This window comes from Salmo trutta, chromosome 19 (genome assembly GCF_901001165.1).
Source record: "Salmo trutta chromosome 19, fSalTru1.1, whole genome shotgun sequence".
Lineage (NCBI taxonomy): Eukaryota > Metazoa > Chordata > Actinopteri > Salmoniformes > Salmonidae > Salmo > Salmo trutta.
This window is the reverse complement of record NC_042975.1, coordinates 45,044,526-45,064,384: the sequence shown is the minus strand read 5'-3', so window position 1 is coordinate 45,064,384 and position 19,859 is coordinate 45,044,526. Positions and strand designations below refer to the sequence as shown.

At 46.8% G+C, this 19,859-nt stretch overlaps 2 protein-coding genes across 2 annotated transcripts in view; one reads left to right on the top strand and one right to left on the bottom strand.

Moving 5' to 3' along the window:
* Nucleotides 1-2,217, bottom strand: part of LOC115154723 (neuronal migration protein doublecortin) — a 96,269-nt gene extending 94,052 nt beyond the window's left edge. Inside the window, exon 1 of the mRNA XM_029701235.1 lies at nucleotides 1,959-2,217. The gene's annotated coding sequence lies outside the window, so the exon portion shown is untranslated. The remainder of the gene's footprint in view (nucleotides 1-1,958) is intronic.
* Nucleotides 1,255-18,753, top strand: LOC115154724 (transmembrane protein 47-like). Its single transcript, XM_029701238.1, has 3 exons — nucleotides 1,255-1,566; nucleotides 6,991-7,131; nucleotides 17,664-18,753. Exons 1-3 carry the CDS (start codon nucleotides 1,371-1,373, stop codon nucleotides 17,843-17,845), a joined length of 519 nt encoding a protein of 172 aa, XP_029557098.1. The 5' UTR covers nucleotides 1,255-1,370; the 3' UTR covers nucleotides 17,846-18,753.
* The last annotated feature ends 1,106 nt before the right edge of the window (nucleotides 18,754-19,859 follow it).

Sequence of the window (19,859 nt, the reverse complement as noted above, 5' to 3'; positions counted from 1 at the left end):
TGACGAACTGACTTTTTGGAAAGGTGACATCCTTTGATGGTGCCACATTGAAAGTCACTGAGCTCTTCAGTACGGGCCATTCTACTGACAATGTTTGTCTATGGAGATTGCATGGCCGTATGCTCGATTTTATACACTTGTCAGCAACGAGTGTGGCTGAAATAGCCGAATCCACTCATTTGAAGGAGTGTCCACATACTTTTGTATATATAGTGTATGATTGAACAGGGTCTCAAGTGGGGCAGATATAGTAGTGAAAAGGTCTGAGATTTCTAATCCACCACTCTGGATCCACTGTGTGAATAAAAGTTTAGCTCTGCATATTGAAGTCACCAGCCACCTATGCAGACCGGGTCTTGACTTACAGATAGGCAGCATCCAGAGTGGTCCACCAGCCAACTTGACACAACTGTGGGAAGCATTGGAGTCATCCCGCAGTGTTTGTGAATATACCCTGATGAAGACAGCTTGGCTGTCTAAACGTTGGATATTACATTTTTGCATCTGAGCTCCTAGAGTGCGCGGCTCTCCTTTATTTTCAAGTTTTCTACTCCGCTAGCCAGCACCTCGCCTAAATAGGTGTGCGTTTATTTTTCTTCTAGAGCGTCCAGAAGAGTACCAGATGTCTGGTGATTATATTTGTACATCTGTGGTTGTTCCATGGTTCTTCTGTGAATGTCTCGCTCGCTTTCTCTTTCCCTCTCTCGACTCTCTCTCTCTCTCTCTCTCGCTGTCTTTCTCCCTCTCTCTCAATAATTCATCAGTCATAGAGACAAAGCCCACCTCTCATCATCTTCCAAAAGCCTTTTATACTCCTGCTCTGACATATTCAGTAATGGCCAAGACTAGGTTTACAGGCCATCGTTGTAAATAAGAATTTGTTCTTAACTGACTTGCCTAGTTAACTTAAGGTTAAATAAATAAATAAAATATACAGTATTTACACCACAAAGTTACCATAAGAGCCAGGACATGTTTCAATGAAAGGACAAATGCAGTTGAAAAAGGACAAATCCCCTCCAAGGCCAAAGTCCACCCTTGATGTGATTCAATATAACCTAATGTATGTACAGTGTGTAGTGATGGATTATAGATAGTAGAATAGTTGATCAAATCCATTAGGTTCATTGTGCTCCAGTTAACAGCCAATGCCATATCAGTTGACCAGACGGGGGAGCACGGGATCTAAGTAAAGCGCATTGTGCGCACAGACAGACGCGAGGAGGAGAGGACTTCATCAGGGTTTTCATCCCAACTCGCTACAGTCGATTCTGAACTTTCGGATTGAGGGTGCTGGAGGACGAGGTCACAGCTTTTCTTGTCTCCTCAATTTCAAAAGGCGTGGATCGAAGTAAACTTAATATGAAAACATGTCTGTAAATGAAGTGTACGTTTTCAGACCATTCAAGTTGATTGCTTTACTTTGTGTATTCCTGGCATTGTGTCTGGACATTGTAGCGTTATTGAGTCCCGCCTGGGTAACCGCAGAGCGGTTTTCTTTGTCGCTATGGGAATCATGCACCGAAAAAGATTCTGGCTGGAGATGCCTTTCCACCCTCAAATCTGGTAAGAAGCAATTTTTTTCCTTCTCAAATTCTTCTTCGTTTTGATGTAAATGATGCCTTTCAAGTGGTTTTCTATACAGATGAAAAGGGATCCCCAAAATTAGTTATAATCCTTGGCTCCCAAAATAATGTAGAAGTATTTTGGCAGCGAATGACTGGGGACGATCACAATAGGAACCCAAAAATGATGATATTGGCATTTTTTCATGCTTTCATGCGCGTAAGGCTCATTATCTATTACAAACTCTATAAAACATAGCCTAGAAATTGGTGCAGTTGTTTCCCTTTCTCAACCGTGTTGAAGTTCTATAGCATACACATACACTTTATAGACTGGTCCAGATGGATACAGAATGAATGCGTAAAACAATCGGATTATAGTGAGAGAAATACCTGGAATTGACGGTGAATTTCTACTGTATGTACGTCATGGATGAAGAGATCAACAATGGACCATTGTTAATGTACTGTAATTTGCTTGTTCGACATCGCTCTTGGTCCGGCTCCGTTGATACATGTCTACTGCAACACTTGCTTTCCAGGGACAATATTTTTTAGCCTGGTTGCCTCTCGGTTAAACTATTCCGCTCTTTGCCACTTGCCACTATTACATTCCACTCATTGCCACTCTGTCATGAGTGGAATATGTTAGCTAAGAAGACTGGTACCCAGACTAAATATTTTGCTCCCCGCCCTGCCAATCAGTGCGTACCACTTCTGTGAGTGATTCTCGCGATACAAGTAGATGTTTAGGCCTATCTGAGGCTATTCTCATTGAGCGTCGCCACAGTTTGTTGATCTTTTGGAATGTGAAGTTTTCTTTCTCGGCGGAGTGTTGTATTGCTGAGCAATTAGTCCCCATGACGTGCCATCTGGGAGCTCCACTGATCTCTGCAGAGCTTTCCCACTGGGCACAGACGTCAGTCCAACGTCTAGTTTTGATTTAGCCTCCATTTGGTTGAATTATCATTTAACGTGAATTCAACTAGAAGAAGAAAAACAAAATGATCATGTCATTGGAGTTAGGTTACATTGATTTATTGCAAATCCAATCAGTTTTCCAGGTTGATTTAATTTCATCACATAGAGTTTTTGGGTTGAAATGACGTGGAAACCACGTTGATTCAGCCAGTTTTTGCCCATTGGATTGTGAATGCAGAGTAGTGTTCCACCTATTGTTGCATTCCTCTGGTGGAGAGGGCAGTCTTGCTCTGGTATCTCTTTTTGTGAGTCTCTTTCCCTCGCACTCTCTTTAAATTTTATTTATTTTATTTATTTCACCTTTATTTAACCAGGTAGGCAAGTTGAGAACAAGTTCTCATTTACAATTGCGACCTGGCCAAGATAAAGCAAAGCAGTTCGACAACATACAAAAACACAGAGTTACACATGGAGTAAAACAACATACAGTCAATAATACAGTAGAAAAATAAGTCTATATACAATGTGAGCAAATGAGGTGAGATAAGGGAGGTAAAGGCAAAAAAAAGGCCATGGTGGCAAAGTATAGCAAGTAAAACACTGGAATGGTAGATTTATAATTTGAAGAAAGTTCAAAGTTAAAATATAAATAATATGGTGCAAAGGAGCAAAATAATAAATAAAATAAATACAGTAGGGGAAGAGGTAGTAGTTTGGGCTAAATTATAGATGGGCTATGTACAGGTGCAGTGATCTGGGAGCTGCATGGGGATGGAGGGGCTGTGGTTATGGCCTGAAAGCGTCATCATAGATACATTTGACAGTTTAAGGGGGGATGTTCTCACGCATTCCGACATAGGCCTAAGCCATATATTTAGGGTAAGTGGCGACCCCTCATTCAGGGCAGGTGGTTGGTAATCTTCTCTAGTTGCGCTGTGATTGGCTCAGTGTGCTGTCACTCATGGGGACACTACGTCTCTGCAAAATCTACAAGGAAAGCGAAAAAGTTCAAGCCCCCTTGGGTACTGCCATAGATTTACATTAGAAGTGCCCATCCAAGAAGGATCAAGGTCATTGGCCACATATAAAATAATGTCAAATCATGTTATATCTACCTTAGCTTTGATTGGACTTATCTGTGTCAATATCATACTTTCAAAATCTTGTCTACAGTAGCAAGCTAGACAAGCAGTCATCATCATGAATCACATCGACAATCTGCTGACAAATCCTTTTCAATCCTTGTCATATGAAGAGAAAATATAAATAAAATGTATCGGTGCTCATCGGCCATTGGATATAAACATTACCCAACAAGTTGGAAATCGCAAATTCAACAATGAGTGGTTTGGAAGGAATCAGTGGCTAACTCTAAGCGTTGCAAAGCAATCACTATTTTGCTTCCCCTGCTATTCAGTGAAGAGGGTGTGTGGTCCAAGTTTGGGTTTAAGGGTCTCTTTTCCAAGCTTAAAAGGATAAACATTCACACGCAATACCATGGGCCAGAAAAGGTTAAATACATTGGCGATGCTGTCAATCCAGCATGACTTCTCTCATGTTCAAAACAACTGGAAACTCGGAACTGGGAAATATCAGACTTCGGTGAGTTCAAGACAACTGGGAACTCTGAAAAAACAGGCTCCGACTGGGAAAATGTGTTTTGAACGGTCATCCAACTCAGAATTCCAAGTCAGGAACTCTGGCCTCTTTCTAGAACTCCGACCTGAAGATCACTGATGTCATGATTCGACCTTGTTGTTTTTTATGTTACCAGGGTAACCCTACATGAAACACAGCCATTATTTTAAGTGTTTCTAATATCCCCTATGGGAAAAATGAATGGTGGAAAAACAATTGGAACCATTTCCCTATTTGACCTCTAGGTTTTATGGGTATTTTGACACCTCCACTGTGGGGCTCTAATGTTGGTCTCTGCTGCTTCCTTAGTTTCATCCCTCTCCTCTACTGTTTCTCAGTATCTCAGTAGTTGTTTTGGCTGAGCCTCCCAGCAGAGTAGAATGTGCTGTTAGGGAAGGCCTCAGTGAGGATGCTACTGCCACTGCAGCCAGCTTTACTACTGCCTCCAGGCTCCAGCACAGAGCAGAGAGGACACCATATGGGTGCTGGAGAGGCAGGTTAACCCTGGCGGTCTCCTCTGATAGGACCCTCTATCTCAGTTCAGTGCCCTCCCCTGTGGTGCCCAGCCAGCCACACCCTTTCCAAGCTTGATGGTCTGTCTCTGTCAGACTAACAGAAGAAAAAAACAGTAGGGGGAGGTTCTCTTCTGCACTGTTTAACCAATCCAGTAAATGTGGAAGAGTTAATATGGAGTGTCGCCTGGTTAGTATTCCGGATGGAAACAACTTCAGAGAGCTAGCTGCTAGCCAGATATTAGCTAGCGTTATCTAGCGATAATGGAATCTCCGACAAAGTTGACACCAACAAAATTGGTATGTGGTGTCTCGCGACTTTGTGGCAAGAAGTTCATCTCGAAGACAGACAGGCACTATCTATAGTCATCCGCTATATGTTTCACCCGGAGACTGTAAACAAGTGGCATCACAGCCTCTCTAACTTTTCTCCTGAAAACCGGATGTTTCTGTTTTGTAACAACCCCGCGGAGCTTGCTGTCAGACAAATACCTGTCACATAATGAGCTGCTGTGATAGATCTCTTTCCCTCTGTTGTTGTGGTGTAATGTGGAGAAGGAGGGGGGGGGGGGCTGAATGTGAGGCGGTTCCAAAGAGATGACCCTGTCCCTGGGCAGAGAGAGAGAGAACGCCTGCCTGCCTGGCGGAGCTCATTAGGACCAGGGTGTCTGGGTGCAGGGGCGTGGTGGGGTTAACACTACAGGAGACAAAGGAGACGGTGACCTGGGACCTGGGGGCAGAGAAAGACATGACAGAGCGGAGCTCATTAACTGCCTCCAGTGGAGCTTCTCTCTGTTCTCTGAGGCGAGCCATCCGACCGAGACGCAACAGACCTGCGGGAGAACTGAACAGTCAGTTGGATTTTGGAACGCTGCACCATGGCTATGTCTGCACAGCCAGAACCTGGACAGAGGAGAAGCAGAGGCAGATGGGATGGATGAGATGGAAGAAAGGGTTTTGCACGTGGTCAAGTGAGCATGTTTGAAGTAGCTCTGTGGATCGAGCTCCCTTCACTGTCTAAATTAAAACACTAGAGAGGACTGTGAATGTTGGAGAATTTGAAACTCTTTCTTGACCACAAATACACACACACGTGTTTTGAGTTGTAACAAGAGCAGTAGGCTATTTGTTTCCCGCTTGTCTCTCATCACTGGTCTGAGTTTATGGGGGATCCATTCAATTCCACCATACAGTCATACACTACATGTTTGGAACATCTCATTCCAAAATCATGGGCATTTATGTGGAGTTGGTCCCACCTTTGCTGGTACAACAGCTTCCACTCTTCTGGGAAAGCTTTCCACTAGATGTTGGAACATTACTGTGGGGACTTTCTTCCATTTAGCCAAAGAAGCATTAGAGAGGTCGGGCACAGATATTGGGTGATTAGGTCTGGCTCGCAGTCGGCATTCCAATTCATCCCAAAAGTGTTCAATGGCGTTGAGGTCGGGGCTCTGTGCAGGCCAGTCAAGTTCTTCCACACCGATTTTTACAAACCATTTCTGAATGGACCTTGCTTTGTGCATGGGGGCATTGTCATGCTGAAACAGGAAAGAGCCTTCCCCAAACTGTTGACACAAAGTTGGAAGCACAGACCAAACAGCCCCAGACCATCCACCAAACTTTACAGTTGGCACTATGCATTGGGCAGGTAGCATTCTCCTGGCATTGGCCAAACCCAGATTCGTCCGTCGGACTGCCAGATGGTTAAGCATGATTCATCACTCCAGAGAAGGCCATTTCACTGCTCCAGAGTCCGATGGTGGCGAGCTTTACACCACTCTCTTAGGCTTGTGTGCTGCTGCTCTGCCATGGAAACCCATTTCATGAAGCTCCCGATGAACAGTTCTTGGGCTGACGTTGCTTCCAGAGGCAGTTTGGAACTCGGTAGTGAGTGTTGCAGCCAAGGACAGATGATTTTTACACGCTACGTGCTTCAGCATTCCCGTTCTGTTAGCTTGTTTGGCCTACCACTTCACGGCTGAACTGTTGTTGCTCCGAGATATTTCCACTTCACAATAACTGCACTTACAGTTGACCGGGGCAGCTCTAGCAGGGCAGAAATTTCGCGAACTGAGTTGTTGGAAAGGTGGCATCCTATGACGGTGCCACGTTGAAGGTCACTGAGCTCTTCAGTAAGGGCCATTCTACTGACAAAGTGTATCTATGGAGATGTGTGCTCGACTTTATACACCTGTCAGCAATTGGTGTGGCTGAAATAGCAGAATCCACTAATTTGAAGGGGTGTCCACATCCTTTTGTATATATAGTGGATTTTACTGAGTGATTAGACAGGAGTACCCTATGAATCAATGTTGGTGATGGTCGTTTGTAACATGTGTCTCCTGCTGCAGACTGGCAGATAGCCACCCTCGTGTTGCTGCTGGCCGGTGCTGCGGTGACCCTGGTGGCCTTCCTTGTGGCCCTCATCTCCCTGTGCCGGGGGACACACAGACAGCACTACCGCACTGTAGCTGTGTTCATGTTCGCTGCAGGTGAGTCCACCAAACTTAAACTATCACAAACCCAACACACCCAACACCAAACAGGGTCATAGTGCGCCACAACACAATCACATACAAATCAAATCACATATTAATCATCATATGCTTTGTAAACAACAGGTGTAGACTAACAGTGCAATGCTTACTTACCTTTCCAAACAATGCAGAAAGAAAATAGAGGAATAATAGAAAAGTAATAACGTAATAATTAAAATAATAATGAATACACAATGAGTAATAATAACTTGGCTATATACACAGGGTACCAGTACAGAGTGGATGTGCAGGTGTACGAGGTAATAGAGGTAGATATGTACATATAACTAGGAATAAAGTGAATAGGCAACAGGATAGATAATAAACAGTAGCAGCAGCATATGTGATGAGTCAAAAAAAATTGTGCAAAAAGGGTCAATGCAGATAGTCCGGGTAGCTATTTGATTAATTATTTAAGCAGCCTTATGGCTTGCGGTAGAAGCTGTTCAGGGTCCTGTTGGTTCTAGACTTGGTTAATCGGTACCACTTGCCATAGGGTAGCAGAGAGAACAGTCTATGACTTGGGTGGCTGGAGTCTTTGACAATTTTTAGGGCACCGCCTGGTATAGAGGTCCTGGATGGCAGGGAGCTCGGCCCCAGTGATGAGCTACCCTCTTTAGCGCTTTGCGGTTGGATGCCAAGCAGTTGCCATACCAAGCGGTGATACAGCCAGTCAAGATGCTTTCAAGGGTTCCACTGTAGAACTTTTTGAGGATCTGTGGGCCTATGCCAAATCTTTTCAACCTCCTGAAGAGGTGTTGTCGTGCACTCTTCACGACTGTGTTGGTGTGTGTATCACAACTCAGGATATGACCCAGATGCAGGCACGGGAGGTGGATAGTTTGATTCTTAGAATATTTAATATAACAAATGGGCAGGCGAAAGGCAGGTCGAGGGCAGGCAGAGGTTTGTGAACCAGGTCAGAGTCAGGCAGGTACAGGACGGTAGTCAGGCTCAGGGTCAGGACAGGCAGAAAGGTCAGAACCGGGAAGACTAGAAAACAAAAACTTGAGAACAGGAGAATCGGGAAACACGCTGGTAAGACCTGACAAATCAAGTCGAACTGGCAACAGGCAAACAGAAAACGTAGGTTTAAATACACAGGGGATAATGGGGGAAATGGGAGACACCTGGTGGGGGGTGGAGACAAGCACAAGACAGGTGAAACAGATCAGGGTGTGACAGTATGTGGATCATGATAGATCCTTAGTGATGTGGACACAGAGGAACCTGAAGTTCTCGACCCGCTTTCACTAAAGCCCCATTGATGTGAATGGGGGCATGCTCGGACCTCCATTTCCTGCAGTCTACGATCAGCTCTTTTGTCTTACTGACGTTGAGGGAGAGGTTGTTGTCCTGGCACCACAGGTCTCTGACCTCCTCCCTATAGGCTCTCTCATCGTTGTCGGTGATCAGGCCTACCACCGTCTCGTCGTCGTCAGCCAACTTAATGATGGCGTTGGAATCATGCGCAGCCACACAGTCATGAATGAACAGAGAGTACAGGAGGGGAGTAAGCACGCACCCCTGAGGGGCCCCTGTGTTGAGGGTCAGCTTGGCGGATGTGTTGTCGCCTACCCTCACCACCTGGTGGCGGCTCGTCAGGAAGTCCATCATCCAGTTGTAGAGGGAGGTGTTCAGTCTCAGGGTCCTTAGCCTAGTGATGACCTTGGAGGGGACTATGGTGTTGAACGCTGAGCTGTAGTCAATGAACAGCATTGTCACGTAGGCAAAACATGGAGATACAGTGTAATTCTTTCCTCAATCTGCATTGGTCTCCATACAGACAGAACTCACCATTTGAGGTCATAGTCAAGTTGTTTGCACAAAGCTAAATAGACACTGACTGAGACTGTGAGGGTGGAGAAGGAGAGGGCGGGTGGCGGGGGGATGAGAGGGGAGTTGGGGGTGAGAACTCTCTCTATGGTGCTTTGAGACCCAGAAAGCAGGCTGATGCGTGCCAAGAAAAAGCAGCCGCAGAATTTGCACAGTTACCAATGAAGAGTGGAATGTATTCCCTCATGGATAATATCCATGAAGACAAAAATGAATTCTCCCACTGCTCGGTCTGCTCCCCCCTCTCTGCTTGCACTCTCTGCTCCTTCTCTTCCCTCTCTCTGCCCCTCTCAATGGTCTCTCTTTCATTTTCTGCTCTCTCTCACTCGTTCCCCCTTTCTCTCTGCTCTCTCCTTCACTAGGTCTCTCCTTCTCAGGCTCAGTCAAAACACAATTAAAAGGCCATGCCGGAATAACAGTGCTGTGGAGCATTTAACGCTTAAAACAAACTAATTGTTCAAAACAAACTCATTTCACAATACTTTTTATTTCTCTTCTGTGAACTGTAGCAAATCAACAGCTGCATATTACTACCAATACATCACCATATAAAGCATCCACAGAGAGGACAAGCACGGTAAGCCATATTGAATAAGGAAGCAATATTAAAACCAACATCGCTTTTTGCTGTTCTTGTAATGAAAAAGAGTGTGTGTGTGCATTTCTGTGTGTGCATGTTTGTATGTGCGAGGTCAGGAATAGAGCAGTGTGCAGTCAGCCAGTCAGTCTTGTGGTTTGGAAATAATGATGGAGCAGTGACAACAGCCTTTGCCTGGTTTGTACTCAGTCCCACTTTCCCTACCATTCCCCAATTTTAAACTTTCTTATATAAAAGACAGGCATTCTGTTATTTAATTTATATAGAATGAAAACAAATACCCTTGCTCCCACTCCCTGCACTTTCTCAGGCCTGGACACATACAGTGCATTCGGAAAGTATTCAGACCCCTTCACTTTTTCCACATTGTTACGTTACCGCCTTATTCTAAAATGGATTAAGTTGTTTTTCCCCTCATCAGTCTGCACACAATACCCCATAATGACATCACAATACCCCATAATGACATCACAATACCCCAAAATGACAAAGCAAAAACAGGTTTAGACATTTTTGCACATTTATTAAAAATATAAACGGAAATATCACATTTACATAAGTATTCAGACCCTTTGCTCAGTACTTTGTTGAAGCACCTTTGGCACGGATTACAGCCTCGAGTCTTCTTGGGTATGATGCTACAAGCTTGGCACACCTGTATTTGGGGAATTCCTCCAGCCGTGACGCTTGGCATTCAGGCCAAAGAGTTCAATCTTGGTTTCATCAGACCAGAGACTCTCATGGTCTGAGAGTCTGGCCACTACCAAAAGGCCTGATTGGTGGAGGGCTGCAGAGGTAGTTGTCCTTCTGGAACGTTCTCCCATCTCCACAGAGGAACTCTGGAGCTCGGTCAGAGTGACAAGTGCTCAGTTTGGCTGGGCAGCCAGCTCTAGGAAGAGTCTTGGTGGTTCCAAACTTCTTCCATTTAAGAATGATGAAGGCCACTGTGCTCTTGGGGACCTTCAATGCTGCAGACATTTTTTGCTACCCTTCTCCAGATCTGTGCCTCGACACAATCCTGTCTCGGAGCTCTACGGACAATTCCTTCGACCTCATTGCTTGGTTTTTGCTCTGACATGCACTGTCAACTGTGGGGCCTTATATAGACAGGTGTGTGCCTTTCCGAACAATGTCCAATCAATTGAATTTACCACAGGTGGACTGCAATGAAGTTGTAGAAACATCTCAAGGATGATCAATGGAAGCAGGATGCACCTGAGCTCAATTTCACCTTTATTTAACCAGGTAGGCTAGTTGAGAACAAGTTCTCATTTGCAACTGCAACCTGGCCAAGATAAAGCATAGCAATTCGACACATACAACAACACAGAGTTACACATGGAATAAACAAACATACAGTCAATAATACAGTAGAAAAAAAAGAAAACAAAAAGTCTATATACAGTGATTGCAAATGAGGTAAGATAAGGGAGTTAAGGCAATAAATAGGCCATGGTGGCGAATAAATTACAATATAGCAATTAAACACTGGAATAGTAGATATGCAGAAGATGAATGTGCAAGTAGAGATACTGGGGTGCAAAGGAGCAAGATAAATAAATAAATACACTATGGGGATGAGGTAGTTGGATGGGCTGTTTACAGATGGGCTATGTACAGGTGCAGTGATCTGTGAGTTGCTCTGACAGATGGTGCTTAAAGCTAGTGAGGGAGATATGAGTCTCCAGCTTCAGTGATTTTTGCAGTTCGTTCCAGTCATTAGCAGCAGAGAACTGGGAGGAAAGGCGGCCAAAGGAGGAATTGGCTTTGGGGGTGACCAGTGAGATATACCTGCTGGAGCGCGTGCTACGAGTGAGTGCTGCTATGGTGACCAGTGAGCTGAGATAAGGCGGGGCTTTACCTAGCAGAGACTTGTAGATGACCTGGAGCCAGTGGGTTTGGCGACGAGTTTGAAGCGAGGGCCAGCCAACGAGAGCGTACAGGTTGCAGTGGTGGGTAGTATATGGGGCTTTGGTGACAAAACGGATGGCACTGTGACAGACTGCATCCAATTTGTTGAGTAGAGTGTTGGAGGCTATTTTATAAATTGCATCGCCGAGGATCGGTAGGATGGTCAGTTTTACAAGGGTATGTTTGGCAGCATGAGTGAAGGATGTTTTGTTTTGCGAAATAGGAAGCCGATTTTAGATTTAAATTTGGATTGGAGATGCTTAATGTGAGTCTGGAAGGAGAGTTTACAGTCTAACCAGACACCTAGGTATGGTGTGAAATAATTATTTGATACATTTTAGAACACGGCTGTAATGTAACAAAATGTGGGTAAAAGTGAATGGGTCTGAATACTTTCCAAATGCACTGGAGTCCATTGAGAGACAGGTGTCAGGATGTATACAAGCAACCATTGGTTCCATCAGCTAGTTACTTAGCCAGTTGCTCTTCTAAAAAGCCAAAACAGCCAAGAAGTCTCCAATACTGTAGGACCAGTATGTGGTGGGATAGATTGTGGTAGATGTCTGAGGCTTTCGCCGTTTGTCATTTGCTGAGAAATGTGGGAGATGCAGTGTTTTCTTTCCCTCTCTGTAATTGCTTTCAGGCCTGTTAAGGATAAAGGTCTCCTTATGCAGGAGAGCCTTCAGTCACAGGATGGAGGGGGCAGGGGGGCTGTGTAAATGCCCCCAGTCAGAGAGAAAGGCTGAGAGTCATTGTTGTGCCTGTCTGCTGGCCAGAAGTACGGCCCCAGCCCAGCCGCCTCAGTCTGGCCTCTGTCAACAGTCACGTTCCTGAGCTTATGTCTCACGCCTCTTCACCTCTTCTCCTCCAGGTCGAGTCTCAGTAAATGTCCCCTCTCTGAGTCAGTCGACATACACGCACACTCACACGTGCACGTACACACAGGTTTTAATAGGGAAAAGGAACAGTAGTTAACTTTATGTCTAGAGAGCCCACCGTGTGGTATTTCCTCTCCTCCTCTTTCAACTTGACGCCTTACTGTTTGACCATAAAAGTAGGAGGAAGACACATGCCTCACCGCACACACGTGAGTACACACACAGCACACACACACACAGCACACACACAGACAGACCAACACTCGCTCTGATTCATTGCCCAACACAGTGACTGCTTTCCTGCTCTTAAATATATTCATTAGGAATGTGTTGACTCGGAATGTGATGTGATGGGTGAGTTTACACAATGTGAATCCTAAAGTTAATAGTTATGTCTGTGTTGGTATTTTAACAAAGTTCAATCGACTAACATTGGTGGCTATCTCACAGGATGAACAGGACACCCACTGATCCTTACAACAGTCTAACAACTGTGTGGCAACGAGTGCGTCAAACCTTTCTTACTCCACGTACAAAGTACACAGAGAAATGGTAACACAGGATACACACAATAAAAGTTCTGTCGCTCTAGGGATATTTTAGTGTGACCCAATGTGTTTTCTGTTATAAGGTCTGCCACCACAGTTCCAACCACAGTCCGGTGGAACACAACGTCACAAGTTATAAAAGCACATGTTTGACTTTTCTTTAGAAGTTCAAGGTTATAGGCTTTGGCCACTTGACAGTATAAACCCACAAAGAGTTAGAATTATAATAGGCTTTTACCTACAGACTTCAGTTCAGCGTGTAAAATGCTGGACCAGAATTTTTCAGTACAATAATCCTATATTTAGGCTGTGGTCAGTAAAGGCTAGGAAAGTTCTGACACAAGCATATGGTAGAGCGTTTCTCAGTGGCAACCTAAGGAGGATGCATTAGAACTTCCTTAGAGAACTAGAGATTGGATACAGGATGCAGTACTATGTTTTGTTTGTTTACTGTGTAGCGGAGCATGGGCGGGTGCGTTTGTTGTTGGCTGCTGGCTGCAGTAATTAGCAGCTGTTGGGTCTCTGAGGGAGGGACACAGAGAGTGTGAGGGGAACACAGGGGGAGGAACAGGGTTTGTAGAGTGTAGAGGACATTGAGGGGAGGGGGTGTGATAGGACCCCCTGTGTAGCGGCTGGTTGGGGGAATCTATCACCCCTCTCCGAGCCTGGCTGTGGTCCCTACTCTGACTCGCACGTGGCTCCAGTTTCCCATCAGCAGACTTGGCATCACTAGCTCTCTACCTGCACACAGGTAGTCATTCATACAACAAGGCTAGCTGGTTCCCTTTTACCAGAACACATCTCAAATAGTAGGGCCCTATAAAATGTCTTTTATCAAATTAAATCAAATTTTATTTGTCATATGCGTCGAATACAACAGGTGTAGACCTTATAGTTAAGTGCTTACTTACAAGTCCTTAACCAACAATGCAGTTGTAAGAAAAATACAACAAAAAAAGAAATAAAGTAACAAATAAATAAAGAGTAGCAGTAAAATAACAATAGCGAGACTATTTACAGGGGTACCAGTACAGAGTCAATGTGCGGGGGCACTGGTTAGTTGAGGTAATATATACATGTGGGTAGAGTTATTTAAGTGAATTATGCATAGATAATAACAGAGTAGCAGCAGCGTAAAAGAGGGACCAGTAGTCTGGGTAGCCATTTGATTAGATGTTCAGGAGTCTTATGGCTTGGGGGTAGATTGTAACGATCGTCTGGAAGAGGGGACCAAGATGCAGCGTGGTAAGTGGTCATAATGATTTTTAATGATACACTTCAAAAAAACAAACAGGGAAAACGAAAGCCAACAGTTCTGTCCGTTCAAACCACACAACAGAAACAACTACCCACAAAACCCCAAAGGAAAACAGGCTGCCTAAGTATGATTCCTAATCAGAGACAACGATAGACAGCTGCCTCTGATTAGGAACCCTACTCGGCCCAAAACAAAGAAATACAAAAGCATAGAAAAAGGAACATAGAACGCCCACCCAATGTAACACCCTGGCCTAACCAAAATAAAGAACAAAAAACCCCTCTCTATGGCCAGGGCGTTACAGTACACCCCCCCCCCCCCAAAGGTCGGACTCCGGCCGCAAAACCTGACTTTGAAGGGGAGGGTCCGGGTGGGCCTTCCTACGGCGGCGGCTCGGGTGCGGGACGTGGACCCCGCTCCACCCTTGGCTTCGGCCACTTAGGTGGCGCCCCTAGCTGCGCCGGAGGACTGATGGGCGACCCTGGCTGCGCCCGGCTGGCGGGCGATTCTGGCTGCGCCCGGCTGGCGGACGACCCTGGCTGCGCCCAGCTGGCGGGGCGTCCCTGGCTGCACCCGGCTGGCGGGCGACCCGGGCGGCTCCGGGCTGGCGGGCGGCTCCGGCGGCTCCGGGCTGGCGGGCGGCCCTGGCGGCTCCGGGCTGGCGGATGGCCCTGGCGGCTCCGGGCTGGCGGGCGGCTCTGGCGGCTCCGGGCTGGCGGGCGGCTCTGGCCCAGGATTCACCAGGCTGGGGAGATATGAAGGAGGCCTGGCCCTGGGCGCAGGCACAGGACTCACCAGGCTGGGGAGACATGAAGGAGGCCTGGCCCTGGGCGCAGGCACAGGACTCACCAGGCTGCCGGGCGGCTCTGGCGGCTCCGGCGGCTCCGGGCTGGCGGGCGGCTCTGGCCCAGGACTCACCAGGCTGGGGAGACATTAAGGAGGCCTGGCCCTGGGCGCAGGCACAGGACTCACCAGGCTGGGGAGACATGGAGGCCTGGCCCTGGGCGCAGGCACAGGACTCACCAGGCTGGGGAGACATGAAGGAGGCCTGGCCCTGGGCGCAGGCACAGGACTCACCAGGCTGGGGAGACATGAAGGAGGCCTGGCCCTGGGCACAGGCACAGGACTCACCAGGCTGCCGGGCAGCTCTGGCGGCTCCGGGCTGGCGGGTGGCTCTGGCGGCTCTGGCCCAGGATTCACCCCGCTGGGGAGACATTAAGGAGGCCTGGCCCTGGGCGCAGGCACAGGTCACCAGGCTGGGGAGACATGAAGGAGGCCTGGCCCTGGGCGCAGGCACAGGACTCACCAGGCTGTGGAGACATGAAGGAGGCCTGGCCCTGGGCGCAGGCACAGGACTCACCAGGCTGGGGAGACATGGAGGCCTGGCCCTGGGCGCAGGCACAGGACTCACCAGGCTGGGGAGACATGAAGGAGGCCTGGCCCTGGGCACAGGCACAGGACTCACCAGGCTGGCGGGCGGCTCTGGCGGCTCCGGGCTGGTGGGCAGCTCTGGCCCAGGATTCACCAGGCTGGGGAGACATGAAGGAGGCCTGCCCTGGGCGCAGGCCTCACCAGGCTGGCGGGCGGCTCTGGCGGCTCTGGACAGGTGGGCGGCTCTGGCGGCTCCGGACAGGCTGGCGGCTCCGGACAGGCGGGCGGCTCTGGCGGCTCTGGACTGGCGGGCGGCTCCGGACTGGCGGGCAGCTCTGGCGGCTCCGGACTGGTGGGCGGCTCTGACGGCTCCGGACTGGCGGGTGGCTCTGGCCCAGGATTCACCAGGCTGGGGAGACATGAAGGAGGCCTGGCTCTGGGCGAAGGCACAGGACTCACCAGGCTGGGGAGACCCACTGGAGGCCTGGTCCTGGGAGGAGGCACTACAAGGCTAGTGCGAGGAGCAGGAACAGGACGTACTGGAGAGAGAATGCGAGAGGCAGGCACCTGAAAAGCATGGGTAGTTGACTCAGGCCTCACCCCTGGTCCAGCCGAACTACCCGTCTGCCCCCCCAAAAAATGTTTTTCGGGCTGCCTCTCGTTCTTCCCGGGTAGGCTCCAATATCTATCGATCACCTGGCCCCAAGTCCAGTCTCTCCTCTCCCAATCCACTCCTGATGAGACCAGGTGTCCATCTCCTCCCGAGCACGCTGCTTGATCCAGTTGTGGTGGGTAGTTCTGTAACGATCGTCTGGAAGAGGGGACCAAGATGCAGCGTGGTAAGTGGTCATAATGATTTTTAATCATACACTTTAAAAAACCAAACAGGGAAAACGAAAGCCAACAGTTCTGTCGGTGCAAACCACACAACAGAAACAACTACCCACAAAACCCCAAAGGAAAACAGGCTGCCTAAGTATGATTCCTAATCAGAGACAACGATAGACAGCTGCCTCTGATTAGGAACCCTACTCGGCCCAAAACAAAGAAATACAAAAACATAGAAAAAGGAACATAGAACGCCCACCCAATGTAACACCCTGGCCTAACCAAAATAAAGAACAAAAAACCCTTCTCTATGGCCAAGGCGTTACATAGATGCTGTTTAGAAGCCTCTTGGACCTAGACTTGGCGCTCCGGTACCGCATGCCGTGCGGTAGCAGAGAGAACAGCCTATGACAAGGGTGGCTGGAGTCTTTGACAATTTTTTGGGCCTTCCTCTGACACCGCCTGGTATAGAGGTCCTGGATAAAAACACCACAATTGGGTGTTCGATGTCCATGACAATGCTTAAACCACATCAGAAGACCCCTTTTGAGGTCTGGAAAAAATCGAAGAAATTTCGATTTTGGGGTGTAGTTACCCTTTAATGTCATTGTGCACCAACAAGAGAATGTTGTTACTTTAGTGATGTTTCTGTAGCGCTCATGTGATTGCAGAGTTTGCAAAACAAATGGCCACTTGATTTATGCAAATAATAATGATGTAAGTCGCTCTGGATAAGAGCGTCTGCTAAATGACTTAAATGTAAATGTAAATGTCATTCCGCCAGGTAGGCAAAGGCTACTTTGTAGTTAACATTTAACTGAGAAGATTTTTGTGAATGCCTTTCCATCTTCCAGAAGACAGTTGTCATTACATTAGCGTCATCGCTAACGGCTACACAAAGTGGTAGACAAACACGCACTCACAGACAGGGGCGTTCTTGTGTCATTGCCTCTTCATAAAGTTCAAGGAAAATATAAATCATTGATGCATTTTTTTCATGTCTTATGATAATCATGGGCATATTAATGAATGTTGCAATAAGTTCAATACATTTAGTTGATTTCTTACTTCCCTACATTTTTTATATTGTTGAATTCCGTTTTAATGTCTGTATTCCGTGATTCCGTTGGCAACGTGGATTTTATAGAGCCCTAAAATAGTGTACAGAGATAGAAGACATACATTGTCTGACTATAAAATGTTAACATATTTATATCTTTCTGTGGATTTATTATCTCGATTTTTTCCCTTTCTTTCAGTGGTCCTTCAGGCCTGTGCACTGGTCCTCTACCCAATCAAGTTCATTGATGGAACCGTCCTGCAGACCTACCATGAGTTCAACTGGGGCTACGGACTGGGCTGGGGAGCTACCATCTTCATGCTAGGAGGAGGCATCCTCTTCTGCCTCCGGACAGACATGTATGAGGATGCTATGTACTGAGTCCATATCTCTCTCCTTCTCCTACTCTCTCCATCTCTCTCTTGCTCTTTCTGTCACACACACACACACGCACGCACGCACGCGCACACACACACACGCACGCACGCGCACACACACACACACACACACACACACACACACACACACACACACACACACACACAAACAAATAAATATTCACACCCATACTCTGGTACAACAACACACACACATAAACATACACATGCACACACATCGCCTTCCTCTGCCACCATAGACAAGCTTAGACACCTACATATATCTCACAGACACCACTCCACGCTGTTATTTATAGACAGAGTGTGAGGACCTGTTCTAAGACAGGGCTCCTGGCTCTGGCTGATCAACAGGAGAGCTGAAGTCGGAGGAACAGCTGTGTGGAGAGAGTGTCTGTCTGTCCTCTGTGGGCTCCCAGAGACCCCCACCACGGTCAGACAGATGGCGATGCTGTTAAAGCACAGAGATGGTTTTGGACAGAGATGGGCCACTCGACCTATGAACTTTTCTACAGCACATCCCATGGATCTCCATTCGTAGAGGAACAAGAAAGATTCTCTGAGCCCTCCCCTCTGGGCTGAGGTGTTTATATAAGGGATTGGTATATATTCCTTTTATTGGGTGTATTTTAATGTTGTTTAGAATTTCATGATGACAAATCAAATTAGGGATGTATTGATGTTATCATTTATCTTGCTATCCGATCTCCAACAGGAAGATATATTTTATGTATCGCTGTTTGATAATTGCAGTTTCTGAACACTGATAACTTAACATGGGATCAGAGTTGAATCCCTAGCTACGTGTTTTCATAGCTGAAACATATCTGGTTTTGCCAGCTCCTTACATTTGAAGTGTAAAATAAACAGTACTGTTATATATGCAAAAATGAACACGTGTTTCTCATTTGTTTTGAATTATGACAGCAGTCTTCAGCTTTTGCATAGCTCTGGCTCTGAGTTATGTCAACTGAGCTTTGCAAATTGATTTGGTGGTCTTTATCCAGTCTTTGGATCTGTTCACGTCTTTTCATAATGAAGAACACAAAACATTTGAACAACATGCATAACAGAGGGTCTTTGAATAGTTGCACACGTTTAGTTTGTCGAGTAGAATCTGTCTAACACCCCTACCATAAGACCTCGGGCCCAGAAATAGCCAATCAAAGCTATGGCAGGAATGTACCACTGAGCAGGGGAGGAGGGGGGTAAATGATAGGTGCCTTGCTTTGGAGGAAATGGCATGGCAGGGAGCCACTTGCTAAATTTCTTACTATACCATTCTCTCACGACCCAGGACACAAGGGCCTCGCAGGCCAGAATGAAACAGCCGCAGCAACCCAATTATAGTTGCCATTACCAGTGTGGCTGCTTGTGGATCTACTTCTAAATGGGACGTGGGAATAAGACTCCTGGGCTGGAGCGTAATGAGGTTTGGAGGTATTGGCTGGCAGGATATTGACGGTCTCTCAGGGCTTTACCAGACACTAATAGTGCTACTTCCTGTCCACTAGATGAAAGTGGGGCCAAACACCAGAGGCAAAAGAGTTCAGGACCTCCCATGTATTACACGCTTATGGTGCCATTAGAGTGATGAAGTATCATTATTAGCTATTTTGTCAGCTCTCCTCGTAATGGGTATGTAAATATCAAACATGTCCAAAGGCTGTGCAATTCATTTCACTTGTGAAATATTCCATTGACAGGCTATGGGTAAACATATGGGTATAACAATACATTCGAGTCAAAGTCATTCTCCTAGAGTCAGTCCACCCTTTCCCTCAATGCATTCCTTTGCACACCTGTAACTACCGTTCCATACATTCCCTTTTCCCCCTGGATATTCTACAGAAGCTCACTGTTACGTAATCACCTGTAACTACCGTTCCATACATTCCCTTTTCCCCCTGGATATTCTACAGAAGCTCACTGTTACGTAATCACCTGTAACTACCGTTCCATACATTCCCTTTTCCCCCTGGATATTCTACAGAAGCTCA